The following is a 23,031-nucleotide window of genomic DNA, read 5'->3' on the forward strand; positions in this document are numbered from 1 at the left end:
TGAAGAAGAACTCCAGAATTTCCTCTCCAACCTCAACTCCTTTGGTTCCATCAGATTCACCTGGTCCTACTGCAAATCCCATGCCACTTTCCTCGACGTTGACCTCCACCTGTCCAATGGCCAGCTTCACACGTCTGTCCACATCAAACCCACCAACAAGTAACACTACCTCCATTGTGACAGCTGCCACCCATTCCACATCAAACAGTCCCTTCCCTACAGCCTAGGTCTTCGTGGCAAACGAATCTGCTCCAGTCCGGAATCCCTGAACCATTACACCAACAACCTGAAAACAGCTTTCGCATCCCGCAACTACCCTCCCGACCCGGTACAGAAGCAAATAACCAGAGCCACTTCCTCATCTCCTCAAACCCAGAACCTCCCACAGAAGAACCTCAAAAGTGCCCCACTTGTGACAGGATACTTTCCGGGACTGGATCAGACTCTGAATGTGGCTCTCCAGCAGGGATACGACTTCCTCAAATCCTGCCCTGAAATGAGATCCATTCTTGATCCATTCTTCATGAAATCCTCCCCACTCCACCAAGAGTGTCTTTCCGCCGTCCACCTAACCTTAGTAACCTCTTAGTTCATTCCTATGAAATCCCCAAACCACCTTCCCTACCCTATGGCTCCTACCCTTGTAACCGCCCCCGATGTAAAACCTGTCCCATGCACCCTCCCACCACCACCTACTCCAGTCCTGTAACCCGGAAGGTGTACAAGATCAAAGGCACAGCCACGTGTGGAAGCACCCACGTGATTTACCAACTGACCTGCCTACACTGTGAAGCTTTCTATGTGGGAATGACCAGCAACAAACTGTCCATTCGCATGAATGGACACAGGCAGACAGTGTTTGTTGGTAATGAGGGTCACCCTGTGGCTGAACATGCCTTGGTGCACAGCCAGCACGTCTTGGCACAGTGTTACACCGTCCGGGTTATCTGGATACTTTCCATTAACACCAACCCGTCAGAACTCCGGAGATGGGAACTTGCCCTTCAGTATATCCTCTCTTCTCGTTACCCACCAGGCCTCAATCTCCACTAATTTCAAGTTGCTGCCGCTCATACCTCACCTGTCATTCAACAACATCTTTGCCTCTGTACTTCCGCCTCGACTGACATCTCTGCCCAAACTCTTTGCCTTTACAAATGTCTGCTTGTGTCTGTGTATGTGTGGATGGATATGTGTGTGTGTGCGCGCGCGAGTGTATACCCGTCCTTTCTTCCCCTTAAGGTAAGTCTTTCCGCTCCCGGGATTGGAATGACTCCTTACCCTCTCCCTTAAAATCCACTTCCTTTCGTCTTTCACTCTCCTTCCCTCTTTCCTGACGAAGCAACCGTTTGTTGTGAAAGCTAGAATTTTGTGTGTATGTTTGTGTTTGTTTGTGTGTCTATCGACCTGCCAGCACTTTCGTTCGGTAAGTCACATCATCTTTGTTTTTAGATATATTTTTCCTACGTGGAATGTTTCCCTCTAATATATATATATATATATATATATATGTGTGTGTGTGTGTGTGTGTGTGTGTGTGTGTGTGTGTGTGTGTGTGTGTGTCAGTCGGACATAACATGTCGTATGCACTGACCCTGTTATACAAAAATAGGAATTTTACAATTTTTGCCCTCTGAACAGATAAATTTCTGTGGAGTTCCGTGTAAATATTACACACAGTATCACATAACTTGATTGCTTGTGTAAGGGAATACTGTAAATTGTTTTGTTGTTTGACTATAACAGCCTAGGAATTACCTTACGCAAATCTGCCTGTTTAAGATAACTATTTTAAATTAATTTCAAATGAAAATATCTCTCTCTCTCTCTCTCACTCTAGGTCATAGAGAGCATCTTCATTAAGTGTTCAAAAATGGCTCTGAGCACTATGGTACTTAACAGCTGTGGTCATCAGTCCCCTTGAACTTAGAACTACTTAAACCTAACTAACCTAAGGACATCACACACATCCATGCCCGAGGCAGGATTCGAACCTGCGACCGTAGCAGTCGCGCGGTTCTGGACTGCGCGCCTAGAACCACGAGACCACCGCGGCCGGCTCATTAAGTGTATAGCATGAACAGTATACCAAATCAAAATGTTAATTTCCTTCTTAAGTTGCAGACAGTCTCAGACAAATACTGTACATAAATTTATTTAATAGAACCAACAAGTGAAATACGTAAGATGGATTAGAGCAAGTGATAGTTGTTTTTGGAAATGAAGTGGGGCTGGTGGTGAAACATACATAAAGCAACCCCTGATTTGTCTGCTGTTTTCTTTGGTTTTATCCAAGAGTTTCTATTTATAACCCACCTCATTAGCAGCAAGTTCATCAGTGCAGCTACTGCCCCCCCCCCCCCCCTCCCCACACACATCATTTCATAGCACTGTTGGTCCATGCTGAAATAAAACCATGTATAAAAGTAAAAAATGGCTCTGAGCACTATGTGACTTAACTTCTGAGGTCATCAGTCGTATAAAAGTAACTTTGATGTTTAAGGTAAGGGTATGTTAAATCAGCAGCAGCATCCCAAATATTGGGGGTACACCGTGGTACAGAGTCCCATACTAATAACTATATAGGCTGAGACTATCCGCTGATAACTCACCTAGGTCAATGAGAATTACATGCTGGTGAGCAGTAAGCTGCTTGAGCAGGCCTTCATATGGTACATTGTAGTTTGGGAATTTCGATATGTCAGGAGGAGCGTGGTTCAAGCAATACTGATCAGCAAGGAATTGCCACACTTCCCCTCTCTTAGTCCTTGGTACACCTGAAACAAAGATATCTTACTGATGCTCACTGCACGAATATTATTTCATGACAATATTATGAAAATCATGGATTGCTACTCACCACATTGCAGAGATGCTGAGTCGCAGACAGGCAGAATGTAAAGACTACTAAACAAGTAACTCTTCAGCCGGAAGGTTTTCTTCTGAAACACACACACACACACACACACACACAGATCTCGCAGGCACGACCACTGTGTGTGTGTGTGGTTTACTTTAGAAGAAGGCCTTCTGGCCAACAGCTTATGCATTTAGTAGTCTTTTCGTTGTGCCTGTCTGCGACTCAACATCTCCACTGTATGTTGAATAGCACTCTATCCTTTTCATAATATTATCATTATTCCATCCTAGATTTTCCATTGTTAAATATTATTTCATTGTTTACAAAATTTCCAATACAATAAAGTTTAATAGACAAGTCTAGTTATTTTACCCTGTTTAATCGCTTGAAGTAGCATCTGTCTGTCACAACGGGTTGAAACTGCTGATTCCCGGCTCAGAAGTAAGTCCCACACTTCTACAAGCTCACGAACGCAAGAACCAATCTCATCATACTCCAGTTTCAAGCGTTTTACAGTTGCCTCCTCCTGACGAGCTGTAAGAAGTTTCAAGAATTAATATAATTAGCATATACAATTTTCAAAAATAAATTCCACATACTGTGACTGTCAATCAATATATACAAACACTAACATAGAAACCATCAAATAAACAACAATCTGAAGCTTTTTAACAAAATATGTTACCTTTGTGAAATGTGGCAGGAATTTTGTGGACATTGGTATGAAAATACTTCACACAAAAACCTCAGGTTTTATTGGTGATAGAAAAGCAAGGTCATGTGTTTTGGGTAACTCTCGAGGTAAGGGCCATTTGTAACCCAACATAAGGACTGTCACTAACCTACAGTGCAGGGTCAAAGTAACTATATCACACACACACACACACACACACACACACACACACACACACACACACGCGTACAAAAATGATTTTTTACCATTCTTTTCTTACCAAAACTGAGCCAAGGATTACAAGGCAGCTATAAACAGCAAATTTTTATGCTATATTCCTACGATCCTGATCTCGAACAAACTTGAAAATTTTATTTATACCTTTATCAGTTTACAAGATGCACAGGTTCAAAGTTGACTTACGTGTACATTTAAAATACGCATACAAATTCTGGTGCAAGGTAAAATCTAAATACTAAATAACCGCAGCAAACTGAAAAACACCCCAAAAAATGGTCTTCTGATACCAAAATTGAGCAATGGATTACACGACAGCTATACACAGCAAATGGCTAAATTTTTTCTGACACATTCTTAAGATTCCAATCTCAAAAAAACTTGAAAATTGTACTGATATCTTTATCCATATCCGAGACACATGGGTCCAAAGTTAAGATTATTTGCAGCAATTTGGGTGCACGTTTTCATTATTTAATAAGATTGAGAACATTGATTCACATATGATATATATCAAGCACCACTATAACAAATATATTGTAATATATGTGCGTTTGAAAAGATTTGTATCTAATATCAGAACTGGTCTAACTGGCCACATAATTATATGCCACTGTACCACTCTACATTTGCTCTTTCAATAACCCATCTTTCTTATGTGAAACTACTCTCCCCCTTATTGGGAGTGACACATTGAAATTCCACACTCACAATCCAGGTGCACAATTGTAAGGTGCACCACAGAAGTCTGACGATGCTAGCACCGGCAGAGGCCTCCATTCTTGGATGCATGCGCAGTGCCTCCACCTTGCACTCTACTGGCCAGCTGACGGCCTACAAAGTCAGGTCCGGTCAACATCACTCACAGTTATAGGTTGACATTTGGACTATGTTTATCATACTAGTACCATAGCCATTCTGTAGCAAGTTATTCTATGTGTAACAAAGTTTTGTGTCTCTTATTATCTGGGTTTTCTTGTAGACAGAACAATATCCTCACAACTGGAGCTACTTCCAATCCATCCTTCAAATTCAGGTTTGCCAGTTTATTTATCCCCCTAAACCTCACCAAAAAAATTCCTCTCTGCTTCATATGTTTGTTTGTGTTTTTGTTACACAAATGGTACACTATCATAATAATCTGCTTCCAAAGCCAAAGCCAAAATTCTGTGCTAAGATACCACTAACATTTATGTTCCTAGTAGCACGACTTTGTCACCAACTCACAGCTAGTCTATATTCATTACAGCCCTCAAACTCAGATATAATCAGATAAAAATTTTCGAGCAACATTTTAATCTGAGCCTTATAAGGACTATTTTTGTTCCCTTGGTCATGACACTGTAAGTGAGAGGCAGGTCCAAATGAACAGATAACAAAAACTACATACATCATCTGAATAATCCATGTTGACAAAATACAAACACGAGTTCATTTTGCTTACACGAAGTTTAGTAACGATTGCATTAGTAACTACACCACAGATGGCACAAAGAGTCATCTAAGAGTTAAAAGATAACTATGGAACTTGTAAAGAGAGATTTTACATGAAAGGCCAGTTGGTGAAAGATTATAAAGAGAACAGTAGAGTTCAGCTGCTTTGGTATCTTCATTTTCCAGCAATACCAGTTACACATACTGATAAAACAATCTTTTCTGGTGACTATAATTAATGTCAGACAACTGTTAATAGGAGGCCTAAACTGCATGACTACTTTATAAATCTGACATTACCTTGTGTTCAGTTATTCTTCTAAATAAAGTGTCAAGCCACACACTGAACTTATGATGACAAAAACAGGTACAATCTTTTGAAACACATACAACAAAGTGCTTACTCACAATGTGTTTCTCTCCTATCAACACTCACCCCTGAGACGAGCGTTCTCTCTTTCCATGCGGATGAGCAGCAGCTGCTGATTTATAGCTTTACGCCAAAGTGCCCTCAGTTCAGCACGGTCACGTTTTGTCAGTTTCTGCGGCCCATCGAGTACAACTGGGCTCCCATCTGCAAAAGTAACAAATAGTGTAAATAGCCACCTGCAGTGTACATTATCTACACGGAGGCAAGAAAACTGGTCCTTACCAGGTCTGATTTTCTTCGGTGTGACACTGTCGAATATCGACTGGCGCCATGAGCCTGACTGCCGGGAGCTGCCTGTAGTGTCTTTGCCCGGAGAAATGGGTGAACTTCCCACTTTCAAAAATCTGTAATATGATTAACACTTACTGTCACTGATTAATCTCTGCAATATCGCTATTTATTATTTCATTCAGTTATTGTGATCATCATCTTTCATGTCAGATAACGCAGAAACATTTTAAGTGAAAGTCTGCAGTTAGAGACCGAAATACATACTAAATGGATGCAATTGCCCAACATATTTAACATTGTTAACCCACTCAATTTGAATAGTACCATTTAAGATTTTGCAAAAATAATGAAAGAAAAACTATTTCTGGTACAATTTGTCCTATTGTTTCTTAAAAGTAATCGACTTTTAAATTTGTATATTTTTGCATATGTTTGAACTAATTCTGGATTTTCTTTTCCATTTTGCTGTTGATACCCAAGACACAAGGTATTGGTAGGACTCAAAAGCATCCCGAGATTATGGAAATCGCTGTCTGTGCATCATTTGTTCGACTTTGGAGAACTGCAGGAAGTCGTTATCCAATAAATTGAGTGAGTATGGTTAATAAGGTGTTAATCTGATGTTTTTAACTGTCAAATACTTGTTTCGCATACTACATGACACCTGCCATTGTCAAGATGAAGAATGTGATTTTTCTGATTCCCGCACACCATTCAGCATAAATCGTTATTCAATTCTTTACGTCAGCTGTCGCAATACGTTCAGCGTGGCCAACGAAATGACTGATCAGTTTCTTCAATGTGTTTTACAAACAAACAACTTCTACTGGTTTCAGTTCATCCTGAAATGCCCAAGTGATTGACTGTTGCTTAGTTTCAGTCTCATACAGCAGCACTAACTGATCAGAAGTATCTGTAAATCACTATGTAATGCAGAATTGACCACTAGATGTCATGAGAGGAAGTACCACCAGTATAAAAAGAGGATGGAGAGTATTGTTTTTTCAGTGGAGATGCAGTAAAAGCAGAATAGGTTGGGTCAGGAGAACACTCTGACTTTGAAAATGGAATAGTCATTGGTCGTAATTTGAGTAACACATCCATCAGGGACATTTAAACCCTTCTAAAGCTGTCAATAATATTTTCATATTTTTGGGCCACAGTCATGTAATAATGACTGAATGATATTTCTATCATTTGTCTGTACAAACTTCTTAATTATATATTACTATCAAGGATTTGGCATTAAGCCACTATCAAATAAAACAATGCTGGGTATAATTAGAATTTGTTCAGTGAAGTCTATCATCAAGATCTACTGAACTGCATGTCCAGTGTGAAATGTGTGGCAGATAAGGAGATCGAATTACAACCTATGCTCTTCATCTTTGACCATCAGTCAACCAATAACTTCCATAATATATTTTCAGACCATGTTCACTGCACATGTAACTACTGTATTATCTACCATCAGTACTGACACTGGCGTATGCAGGTGGTGGTGTTATGGTTTGGGAGCGTTTTTAACAGTTATTGCACTTACAAAAATACTAAATGTGAAAGGATATGAACATATTTTTCAAAATTTTGTACTGTGCTCAGTAGAGAAAAAGTTTGGAGACAATGGTTGACCGATTAGCACAAGACATATGTGAGACAATGGCTTATGGACAGTAATATTCCTGAAATGGGATGGCCTACCCAGAGTTCAACCTGAACCCAAGAGGACACCTTTGGAAAGAGTCGGAAAGTCAACTTCTCTCCAGGCCCCAGCATCCAGTATCACTACCTTCTCTTGGGGAAAAATGAGCTCCACAGACATTCAGACATATCACTGAGAGGGTCCCCAGCACAGTTCAAGCCACCTTAACGGTGAACGATGGACAAATTTCATATTAATGTCTACTAATAGATGTCCGGATGCTTTCAATAAGATAGTGTACATGCAATTTCATTTTCTGTTTAGATTGTATACAGACTTTGCATCTCCTTGGTTAAATTATTTGGATACTTCCTTACCCTATTTGAGATATACTTTAGTCAGATCGCACAGAGTCCAAAAGCTACAAATATTTTTCAAAGCTAAATATTTATGCAAAACTGATTGTTTTTCAGCCTTAGCTTTACTTATGGACACTACTAATACATAGTAAGTCACATACTGATCTTTTTCAACCATGGTTCTGTCTGGCCAGGCTTTCACTACTCTACCACAAGTATAAGGAAAGTGAGAAAGATGGAAATTGAAGCAGAGTTGACAAAATCCTAGCCTTCCGTTATTGCTACAATTTTGTTCATCAAATGAAAGAACAGGTTTTATGATCAGTTTTCATGATCGTTATAGTGTCGTTATTACAACTGACAAGTCTGTCATTTAGTGTTTTAATCTTTATCACTACATTCAAAATTTACCATTTATTTAATATTCATCATTTAGTGTTTTGCGAATTCACTTCCAGGTACAAAGTGACTCTAAAATGGAAAATGTGAGGGGAGATTTTTAGTATTAGATTAGTAAGTGGATGAAGAGATGTGTGGCATGAAAGTTAGGAATTAAGTGTAACCCACACAAAGAGAAAGAGAGATTCTTTTGGAAACTGAATGGCTGAGGATAACAAATATTATACAAGCATAAAATTCTGTTTATTTCCAGTTATAGATAACAGAATTAGCATTGTGTAGATATATTTACAGCAATTACTAACTGACCTTAACTGTATGTATTTGACACATATGGATTCAATACAGGATGATAAGATGTAAGAATAAACACAGTACAGACTGAGATGAAAATAAAACTACTGAGTTCTCTACATGTTTTGAACATCAAGCTATCTAGAGGTGAAAGGAACAAAATTAAGGAAAGAAAATATAGTAGAAAATCAATGCTGAAACTGTAATTATGAAAACTGAAAACTGTACTGCTTCCATGGGATGCTGGATTAATGGGCCTTATAAAGGCCAGTTTACACTGGCTGTCACAGCACCATCACGTCATGGCAACATCACACCAAAAATGTATTCACACTGTCCATCATGTCACATCAATTCAATTCAATTCAACTTGCATAGCTTCCTCAACTCTTTTCAATATTAACAAATAAGAAAAAATAACAAATAAAGGAATAACAAAGAATGAATCAAAGACATAGAACAACAACTGATATCAACCACAAAAACCATGACCTAACAAAACACAACAAAACATAGTACTGAGGATGAAATCACAGCTGTTTATCAGGAAGAAATGAGCTTACGGGTCATATGATCAACAGACAATAATGTCATGTACCAAAAATTTGTTCCTGAGAAGCCTTGACAGTGCTGTGACGTGACACGATGTGAGGGCCATTGTGGGTGCCGCCATTTGAAATGCATTGGGAAATGTTTTGATGTAATGCGATGTGATGTGATATGACTTGATGTGACGTGACAGCCCATGTAAATTGGCCTTTATTGTGCCTTTTTCAGCAGCATTTGACACTTTCTATTGCAGGCTGTTTCAGCTCGAGTGTCTGCCCATGGCCAATTGGGCACCCACAGGCAGATGTGGACAGGTGCAGGTAAACCGGTCACATGCATGCAGTCAGGCAGCCAAGCCACTGTCTATGATGCCATATGCTTCAACCAAATGCGGGCAGGAGTAGCCAAACGGCTTGCTCAAGTAACATGACAAGGTGCAAAGGCAGTGCTACAGGACCACCTGACACGTAGCCTATACAACCTGCATCTGCCTTCAAGTGAGCTGAAGGGCACTCATGCCCAATGGGACAAGTGGAACAGTCTTTTCTATCATTTTGTACTGACTGCACATTTTATGTACTCTTGACATACATCCATGACACATTGCATCATTCCATTTTCCTTTTGAATTGTTTTATCATCAGTAACAGCTAGGTAGTGTTCGACCATATGACAACAAAAGTTATACTCGTAACAAATTCAGAAACATAAATTTAAACTCTTAAAAGTTTTCGAACACACAAAGTGTTAAGACACAAAGGAATAACAGACAATGGCTGTCAGTAGGCACTGATTTAATCATTGGGGAAGGTTGAAAACGTGTGTCATACCAGGCTCAAACTCTTACAGAAATTGGCAAAATGCCACAAGTAAAGATGATAATACACAAGGGGGACTACCGTCATAGTGTGTGGATAGGTTGACAACGTGGGTCTGATGGAGGGCATGCTAGGGTAGTCCACGCAGCTGCGATGACCTCTGTGCCCTGATGGCGCAGTGGTCAGTGCATCTGCCTATCAAGCAGGAAGCCCAAATTTGAATCCAGGATGGGCATGCATTTTTGACCTTCCCCACTGATTTAATCCACACCCACTCACAGCCAATGTCTGCCAACCCTTTGTGTCTTAAATCATAGTGACTGCTTGATGAAAAATGGTGTCTGTTCTTTTGGACACGTTCACAAGAGACACACACAAAAAATGTTGCATTTTGTGTTGCGGTGAATGAGAGAATGGAGAGAATGGGATGAGTGGAATAAAAACAGGGAAACCAAAACAAGCTATTAGTTTACTCCATGGTTCTGCTGCATTATCAGTACATGTGCAATTTTAACTATTATTAGTGTCACTGCTACAGTGATTGTGTGTGTGTGTGTGTGTGTGTGTGTGTGTGTGTGTGTGTGTGTGTGTGTGTGCGTGTTTTACTCCTACTAGAAAAATAGCAAGGGCTCAAAGCTAGTGTTAACTGTTTCCTATTACGTGTTTCTGTGTGCCATGTACCAATCCTCTATAGGTTAAGTATTAACTAACATGTTTTTCATTGGGCTGTCCTTCTGGTGTATACCAGCACAATGTAGATCAGAGTTGGAACCAGATGCTGCATGACGCATTCTCTGAGAGGATGCATTAGGAGAGTCCGGAACTGGTTCTGCTTGTTCACTGGTTGGAGAAGCCCTGGAACTTGTGTTTGATATACTTTCCTGTAAATAAATAGTAAAACCAGCTGATAACATTCTGTAAATAGATTGCTGCATAACACAAAAGTAATAAATGGGCTTCTACTTTACTTGAGAACCACCGAACCAATAGAATTTTAATTACAGTCTCGCTAAGTTTGTTTTTAATAATGAAGCATGAATTATGATATACAGCACTCGTACACTGCATTTTCTTCATAATTTCTGAACAAAACAGTTAGAAATGAAACAGCGTATCACTTTAAAATTAAATGAAAGCTGATTAAAGATTGGACAACAGAGTCACAACTCCAAAACATCTGAAGATGATTAATCTAGAGCTTTCAAAACCTGAGGTTACTTACTGAGAGTTTAATGACTTCTATGGCAAGAGCTAGGGATGTAGGCGTACACTATGGAAATGTAAGACAGATAACAGGAGAAGGAAAGTCTTGCATGTAGAATGCAAGCATATGCAGTGGACTAAAACTGCCAAGATTCAAGCTCATTAATGGCTTCTTCTGAAAGATAGCAAAGTTTTCATTGTGGTTTGTGTGCCTGTCGGCGACTCAACATTTTTACCATTTAGTGAATTGCCTCCTTTACTCCTAAATTACTTATGTTCTAAAATCACTTATGAATTACTCTTCATGTACCTTCCACAATGTGGCATTGCTTGGAAGACTCATTTCCTTCAACATGGGTCCCAAGTCATCACGGGATCCTTTCCTTTTCAGTAGCTGGTCAAATGAATTTGTTAGTGACCTTTTTGCTTTCATAAAGATAGTGCTGCCACCTAAGTACTGATTCAAAAATTCATGTCTGAAACATAAAAAACACAAAAAATTATCAGATTATAAATAAATTGGTAAAGCTTACCGCAAATGCTTATATCAAACAAGAATGGTTCCTTTCTTCTTCTGCTCAAATCACATTTCCACAACATTCCTTTTCTACTGTGCATTAACATGTATCTATAGTCTGGTGATGGTACTAGCCACAATTATAACTGAAGAATGAAGGGGTTGGCAGAAAATGAAATTTGGAAGAGGCTAATATCAGAGACCAATCCAAAACTGAAATAAAAAAGGTGTCCACAAACAACATGGTATTTTTTTTAACTTTGTTTGTACAACTGAAATAATAAGATAGCAAGTAATTCAAAGACAAATCTTAACACATTAGCAAAAAATGCTGACTATAATGAAAAACCATTTGCCGTCACTGAGTAAGTAGTGTCATCCTACCTATGTCATTGTAGTAAAGGTTATTTCAGTTTCTAGATTCAAAAGAAAAAAAAATGTATCTACATGTAGAAGAACAATAAAAATGGAGCTACATTTCACAATACTAGAATGATTTACCTAGTATCTTCATGACAATGCAAGAGTTGGGACAGCAGGTGCCAAACAAGTGGGAAAAAGAGGTACTACGTGGAACAGGGAATATGAGAAGAAATGATGATTATGGTTTAACAGCCTGTCAGTGACAACATTGATACAGAGAGTGCTGAAGCTTATTCTGGACTAGGTTGTGGAAGGAAATTTGTCACATGCTTTGCAAAGGAATCATTCTGGCATTCAACCTACTCTAGTTTAAAGATATCTTGAAGAAGATGGGTTGTGATTATGAGTGTTACCACCTCCTCCTCCTCCTCCTCATAATTATCATCTCTCCTGGACTGTATTCTTCATACCACTAAACTCTCATCTAACTGTTTAGTCCCCCCCCCCCCCCCCCCCCCAAAATAAAAAAAAATCTTCCAAAACAGTTGTATTTGCCCGGAAATATGTTATAACAGCATCTGTTTAGCTTCTATCAAGAATATCTATTAGCTGTTAAGTGATTTCTCATGTTGCTTCATATCGGAGTATATTAAATTTAAGTTAACAGCATTGTTAATACCTGTGCATGAAAAACAATCAGAGTAAGATGAGGGAAGGATGTGATAATATATATAAGAGGAAGGTCAAAATCACCCACATCCCAATATTACCTCCAGAAATTATTATTCTACTACCCAAGCATGACATCATTCTATTCCAATTTCTCTTAGTATCATATTTCTCCAACACATTTGCCTCTACATTGATTCATCTGCTTCATATATTTGATCAACCGCTTGAATTTCAAAGATGAAGTTCTGAAAGATCTTTACTGTGTTTTTTAAATGTTTCAGAATAAAATGATTAACCAGGATTGTACCTGTTTTCAGCTGTATCGTGAACATGTCTGGCCTGCTTGCTCTCACAGTGGGCACGGAGCAACATCATCAGGAACTCATTCTGTTCTTGTAAGCCTTGTGTTTCAGCACCACCAAATTTTGTAAGGATACTTTCCTGTTCAGCTTCAGGCAAGCCTTCTAACCTTCGAAGAATTGTTGTCTGTGTCCGTTTCTCATTCTGCCCTGGAGTTTTTCAAGAAAATATAAAGTGAGCATTAGCATCTCATTACATATGAAGCACAAAGAGAAAAAAAGGACAATTATTCCGTTACAGAATTCAAAGTTCAGGAACAGTACTTCACAAAGGAAATTTACTTTACAAATTTAAGATCACTGTAAGCATTCATTCTATTTTGTGTGTGCCTGTCAATGACTCAATAATTCTCCTATTCAGGGGGTGGTCTCCAAGTCTTTATGAGCTGTATACAGGGTGTTACAAAAAGGTATGGCCAGACTTTCAGGAAACATTCGTCACACACAAAAAAAGAAAATATGTTATGTGGACATGTGTCCGGAAATGCTTACTTTCCATGTTAAGAGCTCATTTTATTACTTCTCTAGAAACCACATTAATCATGGAATGGAAACACACAGCAACAGAACGTACCAGCGTGACTTCAAACACTTTGTTACAGGAAATGTTCAAAATGTCCTCCGTTAGTGAGGATACATGCATCCACCCTCCGTCACATGGAATCCCTGATGCGCTGATGCAGCCCTGGAGAATGGCGTATTGTATCACAGCCGTCCACAATATGAGCAGGAAGAGTCTCTACATTTGGTACCGGGGTTGCGTAGACAAGAGCTTTCAAATGCCCCCATGAATGAAAGTCAAGAGGGTTGAGGTCAGGAGAGCGTGGAGGCCATGGAATTGGTCCGCCTCTATCAATCCATCGGTCACCTAATCTGTTGCTGAGAAGCGTACGAACACTTCCACTGAAATGTGCAGGTGCTCCATCGTGCATGAACCACATGTTGTGTCATACTTGTAAAGGCACATGTTCTAGCAGCACAGGTAGAGTATCCCATATGAAATCATGATAATGTGCTCCATTGAGCATAGGTGTAAGAACATACTGACGAAATTAAAATGAGCTCTAACATGGAAATTAAGCATTTCCGGACACGTGTACACATAACATATTTTCTTTCTTTGTGTGTGAGGAATGTTTCCTGAAAGTTTGGCCGTACCTTTTTGTAAAACCCTGTATATCCTCATCATATGTGCTGGCACTGTCCTTAGAAAAGGGACTCCCAGATCTACTGCTTTGTTTGAAGTGTGGATGTATTCTGTTTGCCTCCACAGCAAAGTGGTCAGTGCTGCAGAATGCCATGCAAGGGGCCTAGGTTCGATTCCCAGCTGGGTCATAGATTTTCTCCATTCGGGGGCTGGGTATTGTGTTGTCTTCACCATCATATTATCATCACCAACACGCCACCAGAGTTGCATCAATAAAATGATTTGCACCAGGTGACCAGTCTACATGATGGGAGGCCCTAGCCACATGTGTGCTGGGAGGATTGTGCTTGGTGTGGTTTGCACAATAATTTTTGGTTTTCTTGCATGTTAATGTTTAGTCCAAATTGAAACAATAGAAAATCCAGAATGGAATAATAACAGTATTACAAAAAGTATAGACTGCTGCTCACCAGGAAGCTAAGTGAAATTTTTAGGAATGCAACTGGATAAATATCTATCATGGGGCTCTCGTATACCTTGCAAAAAAATTTAATATCCTAGCATACGTAATGAGGATATTGTACAATGCTACCAGTAGGTACATATGAAAAGTAGTATATCACAGCTACTTTGAATCAGTAATAAGATACAGAATTGTATTTTGGGGTAACTCCAACCATATGTGTCAAATATTAAAACTTGAGAAAACCATCATTAGAAATATGCACAATGTAGAGTGAAGACAATCATGTGGCCTACTCCTAAAAAATCTAAATATATCAAGTGTTTCCTCAATATAAATTTATGAGCTGACTATCTTTGTACATAGTAACCGTGATTTATTTGTAGCAAATCATTTTCAGCATGACTACAACACCAGAAATCAAAATAATTTTGTGCTGCCCACCCACCGTTTAAAACTTTATGCTCAAACTCCACAGAATATGGGTATGAAAAATTTATAACAAAGTGAAAGTACGATAATTCTTCAGTATAAATTTAGAAACACCAAAAAAATCTTATACGGGAAACTACTGCAGAAATGTTACTATTCAGTAGAATTCATGAAGGACAAACTGAAAATCTGAGCAAGAGAGTACAAATACTTAGGATTGTTAATTTTAAAAGTTTGTTACTTTTGAAGAAAAAAGTTAACTGCACATTAATTACATATCCAGTACAGTAGATTATATTCACGATAGTACAAAAAAAATTATAAACCAATTTTTGTCTTTTGATGAATCAACTGTACATTAACTCAACGACTTGAAATCTTGTGTTATGAGACAATAATGGCAGGTAATGTCATATGATCTGCATACTGCAGTTCCATTACTTCGATGACCTTGGTATAGTTTATATCTTAGTCTGGAAAGTTAGAGATATCCTTCATCATTTCAGTATCTTAGCTCCTGGTGATGCACAGTTGCAATGTTTCTCCAGGAACTGAATGTCACTTTCTGCTCATGGCTTCACTTGCGTGTGTGTTCCACATGTATACTGCACACATTCCCCCTCTTCCTGTGTTCATCTCTTCCTACCCCATCTCTCTGTCCCCTCATCCTCCCACCTCTATCCTCCTGTAACCTCCTTGCCCTCTTTTTGGCCATCTTCTCTGCCATCTTTTGTCAATCACATCCTCCTCCCTCTCTGTCCATATCTTCCCCCTTCTCTCTATTCATCTCCTCCTCCCTCTCTCACTGTTTATCTCCTCCTCCCTCTCTTCTGTCCCTCTTCCTGTCTCTCCTCCCCTGTCCCTCGTCCCTTCTCCCCTCTCCCTGTCCCTCGTCCCTTCTCCCCTCTCCCTATCTATTTCCTCCTCCTCCTCCTCTCTCTATTCCCCCTCCCTCTGTCCCACTCCTCCTGCCCCCTCCCCTCTGTTCCTCTTCTCTTGGCCCCTCTCCCTCCATCCCTCCACTATATATCTCAAACTACCCCCCCCCCCCCCAGCCGTGCCCATTCACACATATAGGGTGTCCTGCAAAACTCATCAATGAAGCAGGCCAATACTACCTGAACACAATACACGTACCGCATTGGGCAGCTTACGTCAGGGGGTGGAAAACTGTTTCTTGCCTCTTATGCATGGACCGCCCCGCAAAGCAGGCCAATACTACTCCCATTCAACTTGCCTACTGTGCAGGGCAGCTTGTTGTCAGTCATTCCTTCTCCTGTTCCACTTGCAAATGGAGTGAGAGAAAAATGATTCTCTCTGTGCACTTGCATGAACTATCACCTTCGTCATTTTGTCTTTTTGGCCTTATATGAACTCTGAAGCAGCAGATTCATTCTGCAGTCTGTCAGAAATCCTGATCTCCAAATTTCTGTGAAGTGCGTTACAGAAAGATCATCATCTTCGCTCCAAGGACTCTAATCTAAACTTGTAGAGAATTCTGTAACACACTCAAACTGATGGAACTGACCAGTAACAAATCTAGCAGTATGCCTCTTAACTGCATCAGTGTCTTCCAATTGATCTGTACATGGTCTCCTTTACAGGAGAACTCCCCTAATAAACTGTTGTCGACCATCCACTTTCGCTAAAACTGACCCTATATGCTTCTTCCACATCATGCCGTTGTGCAACATTATGCCTAGATATTAGGGCTGCTTAGGCAGCAGGAGGTGGACTGGGCCAAGCAATGCAATACTGCAACCTTGGTGGTAAAATGGAACTCTTGAAGATTGAGGCAAGCTGTTTCCACACTCACAGGCCTAGGGATGAGGAAAATCCAGCAGTTAAAACCAGTATTGGTATTTTAGTTATGAATAGTTACAACAAGTGCTTTTTATTGTTTACTAATAACAGGATAATAAAACCAAATATCATTTAGCCATACCAGCAGTGGTAAAATTTTTGGTTTCTAAATAAACCATTTTAAAAAATGAGTCATTTTTTTTTTGTAAAATTTCCTTTGCTTTTAAATATTATGTTGTTATAGAACATGGGAAAAGCAATCATTGCAATTTTAATAACAATGCCAGAAGAAATAAACACGGACACATGGCCTAAGAATTGGTACAACACTGCTAAGACAATAATGGACCTGTTACCATGTGGCATGGTCTATTGTACACACATACACATAGTGTGGGAGACTTCCCCTGTCTGATCTCCATGGTAGTTTCATGCTGTCATTGCGAGGCATTAATTGTATTACAATATAGCACCATTCTTACTCTGGAAGTATTTTACTGTGTGTGGTACAAATGAAGTACAGTGGTCCATTTCCTTTAAAAGATTAAGAATGGGAGGAACTACAACAAACTTGCAACACCATATAATAAGGAGAAAACTTATAACTTAACAATTCATTCATAGTTTACAATAAAAAATGTCTTTATGTAACATGACTTTATCTACTTGTAGCCCTTGAAAATAATAAATTAACATAAAGAATAGAGCTCTTCAAACTCTGTTTTCAACCTTTAGCACTGATTATTCTTAATGCCCAAATACTAGTATGATCCTCAATTACAATATGATTTCTGACCAGAGTAAATTAGAATCAACAGGAGAATACTGGTGATTTTTGTATTATTCAACCACTTCACTTTTAGTGAAAAGCAGCAAATGGTGGGTGGACTAAGTTTTCTTTTATATGCCTAGTTGATTCAGTATTTTGATTCTAACGTATTTTGAAACTGAGGAATCTGAATTTTTCCATCTTTGTTTACTTTCCACATTTATTACAGGAAATAATAGGAATAAACACCAAAAATCAGTTATTTACAAAACTTGTTACTTTGGGCAGTTTTAACACTCAGATTAAACTGGCACTGACAAAAAGCGATATAACTGAAAACCAGTCGTTTCAGTGATAACTGCCATCCCTACCCTGTCCACCAATTTGTCGTACCAATTGTGGATGGACACAGCCTGTCGGCATAAGTGAGCAGGGAATGGGTATAAATAATCATCAATTTGAGCCAGGGATCAGCAGTCTTGCAGCACCTACAGGGATGAGAGATGCCGTGGCGGATGACTGAGCACGGTCTCTACAAATTTAGGCAATCCATCCCCCTTGGGATTGGTACTTCTTGACTGCCAAGCTGCCTCTTGGCCCACTCTAGCAGTGTAACAAGGCCCAGGCAGTACAGCAGCCCCCCTTCCATGCTGATGTAGGCACCTAGGTGCCACATGTCAATTTCTAGGCCAAGTTCCCCCACTGAGGGCTGACTTCCCCTGCAAGTAACCTTGGCAGTCTTCCGTGCTGCTGACCCAGTCCACAAGCGGCCATGTCCTGCTAACTGGACCACACACTGCTGCGTATGCTACTGGAGTCAGCATTGCTGGGTGCTAATGTCACCACATGTTAGGTGTCAGATCACCACAGCTATGCGCCGTCCTCGCCACGTACTGTGAGGGGCCATGGCTGCCACCTCCACGGAGACACTATCAGTGTAGTCAAATGAGTGTCTATAGAATATTTTGCCTGTCAATGATGTTTGATTAAGCTGGCAATGGCCTGATCCTGCAACTTTACTATACTGCCATGACCCAACCCTGCACAGAAAAGGTCTAATGCCCTCAGACCTCTTCAAAACAAATGTTTTTTGAACAGTGGGATACAATGCGTTAAATGAATGAATTTCAAATTAATTTCAGGTAGCAACTATGTGAAGTACCTACATTCCTGAAACTAGTTTCCAGTTTTTGATTACATAGCCATTTTGTTTACCTTTAGTGTACTATGAAGTTTCCTAAGTCAACTGTACATATATATTTGTGCTAGGGGAACACAAAATAAAACATTTTAACGTAAAAGCTGTTAGTTCGAAGGTGCTGCTTTCCTACTTTATAACCGGTACCTGCAATTTATCTACTTCCTTTTAAAGTCCATTAGGTAGTGAAAAGTCATAGGAGGAATACAACTGATGAAACGAGCAAAGAAAACTGTTGACCATACAGAGTATTATTTGGATGGTTGATAGGCACTCAAACAAGAAGTTTAACATTGTAGCCAAGATTCTGAAAATGTGATTTTTAGAGCACGTGTACCAATACATGCAGTTGGGAGTTTGATAGCAGAACTGTAATGCTCAGCTTCCTATTTATGCCATTACTGATTGCATGATGTCTTCTCTGTACAGTGAGCTGGTGCCATTATTCATTCCATTTACTGCTTAACATTTACATGAAGTCCACAAAATACGTAAAAAATAGACATATGCATATAAGTCACCTTCTATTTCAGCACACAGCCTACTATACCAGACCATAGGACAGTGATCACATGAGAACACAGGCATCCTTTCTCGCCTCTGAGCTTCAGATGTCGCAACAAAAGCTTGCGTTATAGCTGTAACAGGTTGGAAATCTTCATTAGATGTTTTCCTAGATATTTCTTAGAGTATTGTTTCATGGCTGTATATTTTTAGGAAAGACTTAAGACATTTAAAAAAATTACTGTAATTCTGGAACAATATTGTTTGTTACTTGTGCTTTTGAAATGTTACAGATTTATCCAAATAACTAACATTTTGCAAATTACAAAAACTGAACTGTTAAAAATACTAAAACACAAGTGCCATGTATGGCTTTTAGTCATAAAATTACTACATTTGCAAAATTATCTTCTAAGCTACAAGAGGAAAAAATATGAAAGAAACAAAAGAATGAAACAGAGATCATAGCAAAAGTTTTTCCTTAAACTGATGGTAGATGGACTCAGAAATGTTTTAGTCATAGAAGCTGAGGGAAACATAAACCTTGACAGACAATCTGAAGAGGACTACAGTATCCGAAATACTATTCTGACAAAATATGATCTATAATTATTCTTACCACCAACAACATCATCAGCAACAGAAGCTGATTCACACTTGAAAACATATGCTATAAAGCCTTCTACATTTGCCTCACGACAAATGAATCCAAAATGCTCTGGATTTGAAATACCCTGTAGAAAAGAGAATGTGATATTTGTAAGAAACTATCAAGAAACGTGTCTAGTGAAACAAAAAAAGGCTTGTGAATTGCAGCTATACTTACTATGCCAATTTATAAAAGTATTTTACATTGGAAGAGAATTTATTTATGACGTAAGTCCTGTTTCAGGAGTACTCACCTGTATACAACTAGCAACATCCTTTAAATGCTTGTGCAGCAAGGTCTGCTTGCGATCAGGACTGATAAGTCTCAGATCAACACGACCAACCAGGAACAACATTGTGCGATTATCTGATGACACCTACAACCAATAATACACAGTACATGAACATTATTAGCTGCTTTCTGATGGCAAGATAAAATGGACTGACAGTACACAAATAATAAAAAAATTAAGTCGAAATTTATTAATGCTGTCTTCCATCTACCTAAATTTGAATCCGCTATGAGCTTTAAGGTAGTGCTAGCTTTTAAATTTACTTCTCTAGCATTTCGACTGAATACCAAGTGTTTTGAGGGTCAACTGCAAATATAAATGACTTATTTGTGTTCAGCTAAATATGCCACATGTTTCTGGATAAAATAGGATTACCTTCACATCAGTCAAAATGTACAAATGTGGTGATGTCTCAGACACACACACACACACACACACACACACACACACACACACACACACACACACGGCCACTATCCTCGACAAACGCAGCCACAATACTAATCTCGCATTGAACGAAAGCAGCAGCGGCCAGAGATAGCGGTCAAGTGTGCATGAGGAGTGCCTGCTTGTGATGTGTGTGAGTATGTTTTCTTTTCTGAAGGAGGTTTTGGCCAAAAGCTCAATGTGTAATAGTCTTTTTTGCTGTGCCTGTCTGCAACTCAATATGTCATCTTTGCAGTGAGTAGCAAGCTATCCTTTTGATAATATTGTAGATATTCTGACCTGGACTTTCCACTGTTTAATCAATACAAAGAAAGGATGAGAAAACAAGGTTTTTTTATTTTTAAATTATAAATCATAGTTGGCACCAGCACAAAAATTTACTCTTCTCATTAACTGTAATTTCATGAAGGAAAGCTTTCCTATATCCGTTCTTTGGGGTAAAACTCTAATTCTGAGTTTGTGATCAAACCTAACTTCATCTTATGATCATAAATTATGGATCAAAACAACACACTTAAATCAAAGATATAATAATGAAGAGTTTATTTATTCTTCATGTCATCCCAACAAAACATTATCATTAAATATAAAAAGACTATAATTCAGGCAGTTCAAATTTCCCGGCAATTTCAAATATCCTATTGAGACCGAAACAGGTTTCTCACTACTGTAATGCCCAGATCTTTGCACGATTCAATGTAGGGAACATTTTAACCAAACATGGAGTAAAATCTCTGTATGACCAGTCTTCTTTTCCCCTGGAATTGCATAAATTGATTTTTGTTTTGTTTTGTTTAAATGTCACATAAATAGCTAGAACTCATAGGTGCAATGTGTTGGGATCTTACTCACATGTCAACTTGTCACAGCTACAGAAAAATTCTCCATGAATCATTAAATATGATAAAATCTTCACACAGTAATCAGAAGATGGTGGCAAATCATTAATACCTAGGAGGAAGGGTAACGTTCCCGTATACACTATCAGACACTTCATAATACTTGTCCAAGTATCTATTTCCTGTTACGGCTCTTCGGGTTCATTCAGTACGAAATGCTCGTATTCAAGACTTAATTTTTAATTTACAGTTTACTTAACATAGGTATAGCATCAAATGCTACCGTGAAATCTATTACAACAGTGTCAACTACTGATTCACAATCTAAAGCCTAAATGATGTGCAGTGTGTTATTTGCTTGTAGACAATGGGTGTTAATACTAATTGACCCATAACAACTTACTTCAGAATTCCGAACAGCTTATGGATTGATAAATCCATTCAAGACGCTAATCACAAGTGTGTCTTCTTGTTTATAATGAATTTAATCATTTCTTTCTGTTTCGAGTTAAAAATTATTTTTGGTAATCTTGAAACTTCCACGATAGACAATCTGCTACACACTCCTTGGTTTCCATAAATTGGAGAAAAATCACAGAAACAGCCACAACTCTGTAGACTTAGAGACACTGACATGAAACTTAAATCGTTCTGCACAGCTGTCAATTTACACTGGCAACATTGTGTCAGAGAGCATTTAGCTGCTGGAGCTTTGGATAGCCAACTCACCTGGAGGCAATAAGGCAAATTATTAACTGACTAAATACATTGGAGGGCCATTCCAAGATTGAAGGTCAAACTGACATGGAAGTAACGAGGTGGTTTCAACATTCATACTTAAGCTGGATGACCGACAACTGGTACTACACATTCAAAGGAACAACACTGCAAACTCATCCCAACACTGGCCTGCTCTTGCTGAAGTTGCAAGGAGGATAACATCATACAGTTTAGTGTGTAAAAGGTTTCACAAAGGAGTTGTTTATGAGAGAGACAGTAGTCTTGGGAAGAAACGTTTGCAGTGGACCGACCAACATATACACCACATTGCTGATCAACGCATAAAACTCTCTCTGCGCGAGGAAGTCTAGCACTGACCGTTTAAAATAATAACGGACATCTTTTAAATTAACCAAAAGATGGGATCTGATGTCATTCATTAAAGTGCTTCCTTACAACAAGAGACTTTCTGTGTTTGGGATAACATTTCTGGATGAATACAAATATGAGGCATGTTCAGAAAGTAAGTGTACTGTGGCCATAACAGGCTGTATTGTTTTGTTTTTTGGGGAGGACGGAGTGACTTGAATTGGAAGGTGAAGATTTTCTGAGCTCTACTGTCACCGGAGATGAAATTCGGGTGACTCATTGCTCGCCTGAGACAAAAAGACAGTCATCACAGTGGCATTTTTCCCCATCTGCCAAAAAATTCAAAACAACAATTTTGG

The 23,031-nt window shown here is 39.0% G+C and overlaps 1 protein-coding gene across 5 annotated transcripts in view; it reads right to left on the reverse strand.

Moving 5' to 3' along the window:
- Positions 1–23,031, reverse strand: part of LOC124711241 (TBC1 domain family member 4) — a 485,094-nt gene that overhangs the window by 18,910 nt on the left and 443,153 nt on the right. For all 5 annotated transcript variants that reach the window (XM_047241206.1, XM_047241201.1, XM_047241203.1 and 2 more), the window contains exons 6-15: positions 20,259–20,381; positions 19,976–20,090; positions 19,374–19,490; positions 12,989–13,190; positions 11,440–11,605; positions 10,638–10,807; positions 5,857–5,978; positions 5,641–5,778; positions 3,233–3,394; positions 2,613–2,777 (exon numbers count right to left, since the gene is read on the reverse strand). In XM_047241206.1, coding sequence (XP_047097162.1) covers positions 2,613–2,777; positions 3,233–3,394; positions 5,641–5,778; positions 5,857–5,978; positions 10,638–10,807; positions 11,440–11,605; positions 12,989–13,190; positions 19,374–19,490; positions 19,976–20,090; positions 20,259–20,381 — 1,480 coding nt within the window. The remainder of the gene's footprint in view (positions 1–2,612; positions 2,778–3,232; positions 3,395–5,640; positions 5,779–5,856; positions 5,979–10,637; positions 10,808–11,439; positions 11,606–12,988; positions 13,191–19,373; positions 19,491–19,975; positions 20,091–20,258; positions 20,382–23,031) is intronic.

The sequence above is a fragment of the Schistocerca piceifrons genome, chromosome 8 (genome assembly GCF_021461385.2).
Source record: "Schistocerca piceifrons isolate TAMUIC-IGC-003096 chromosome 8, iqSchPice1.1, whole genome shotgun sequence".
In the NCBI taxonomy this organism is placed as follows: Eukaryota; Metazoa; Arthropoda; class Insecta; order Orthoptera; family Acrididae; genus Schistocerca; species Schistocerca piceifrons.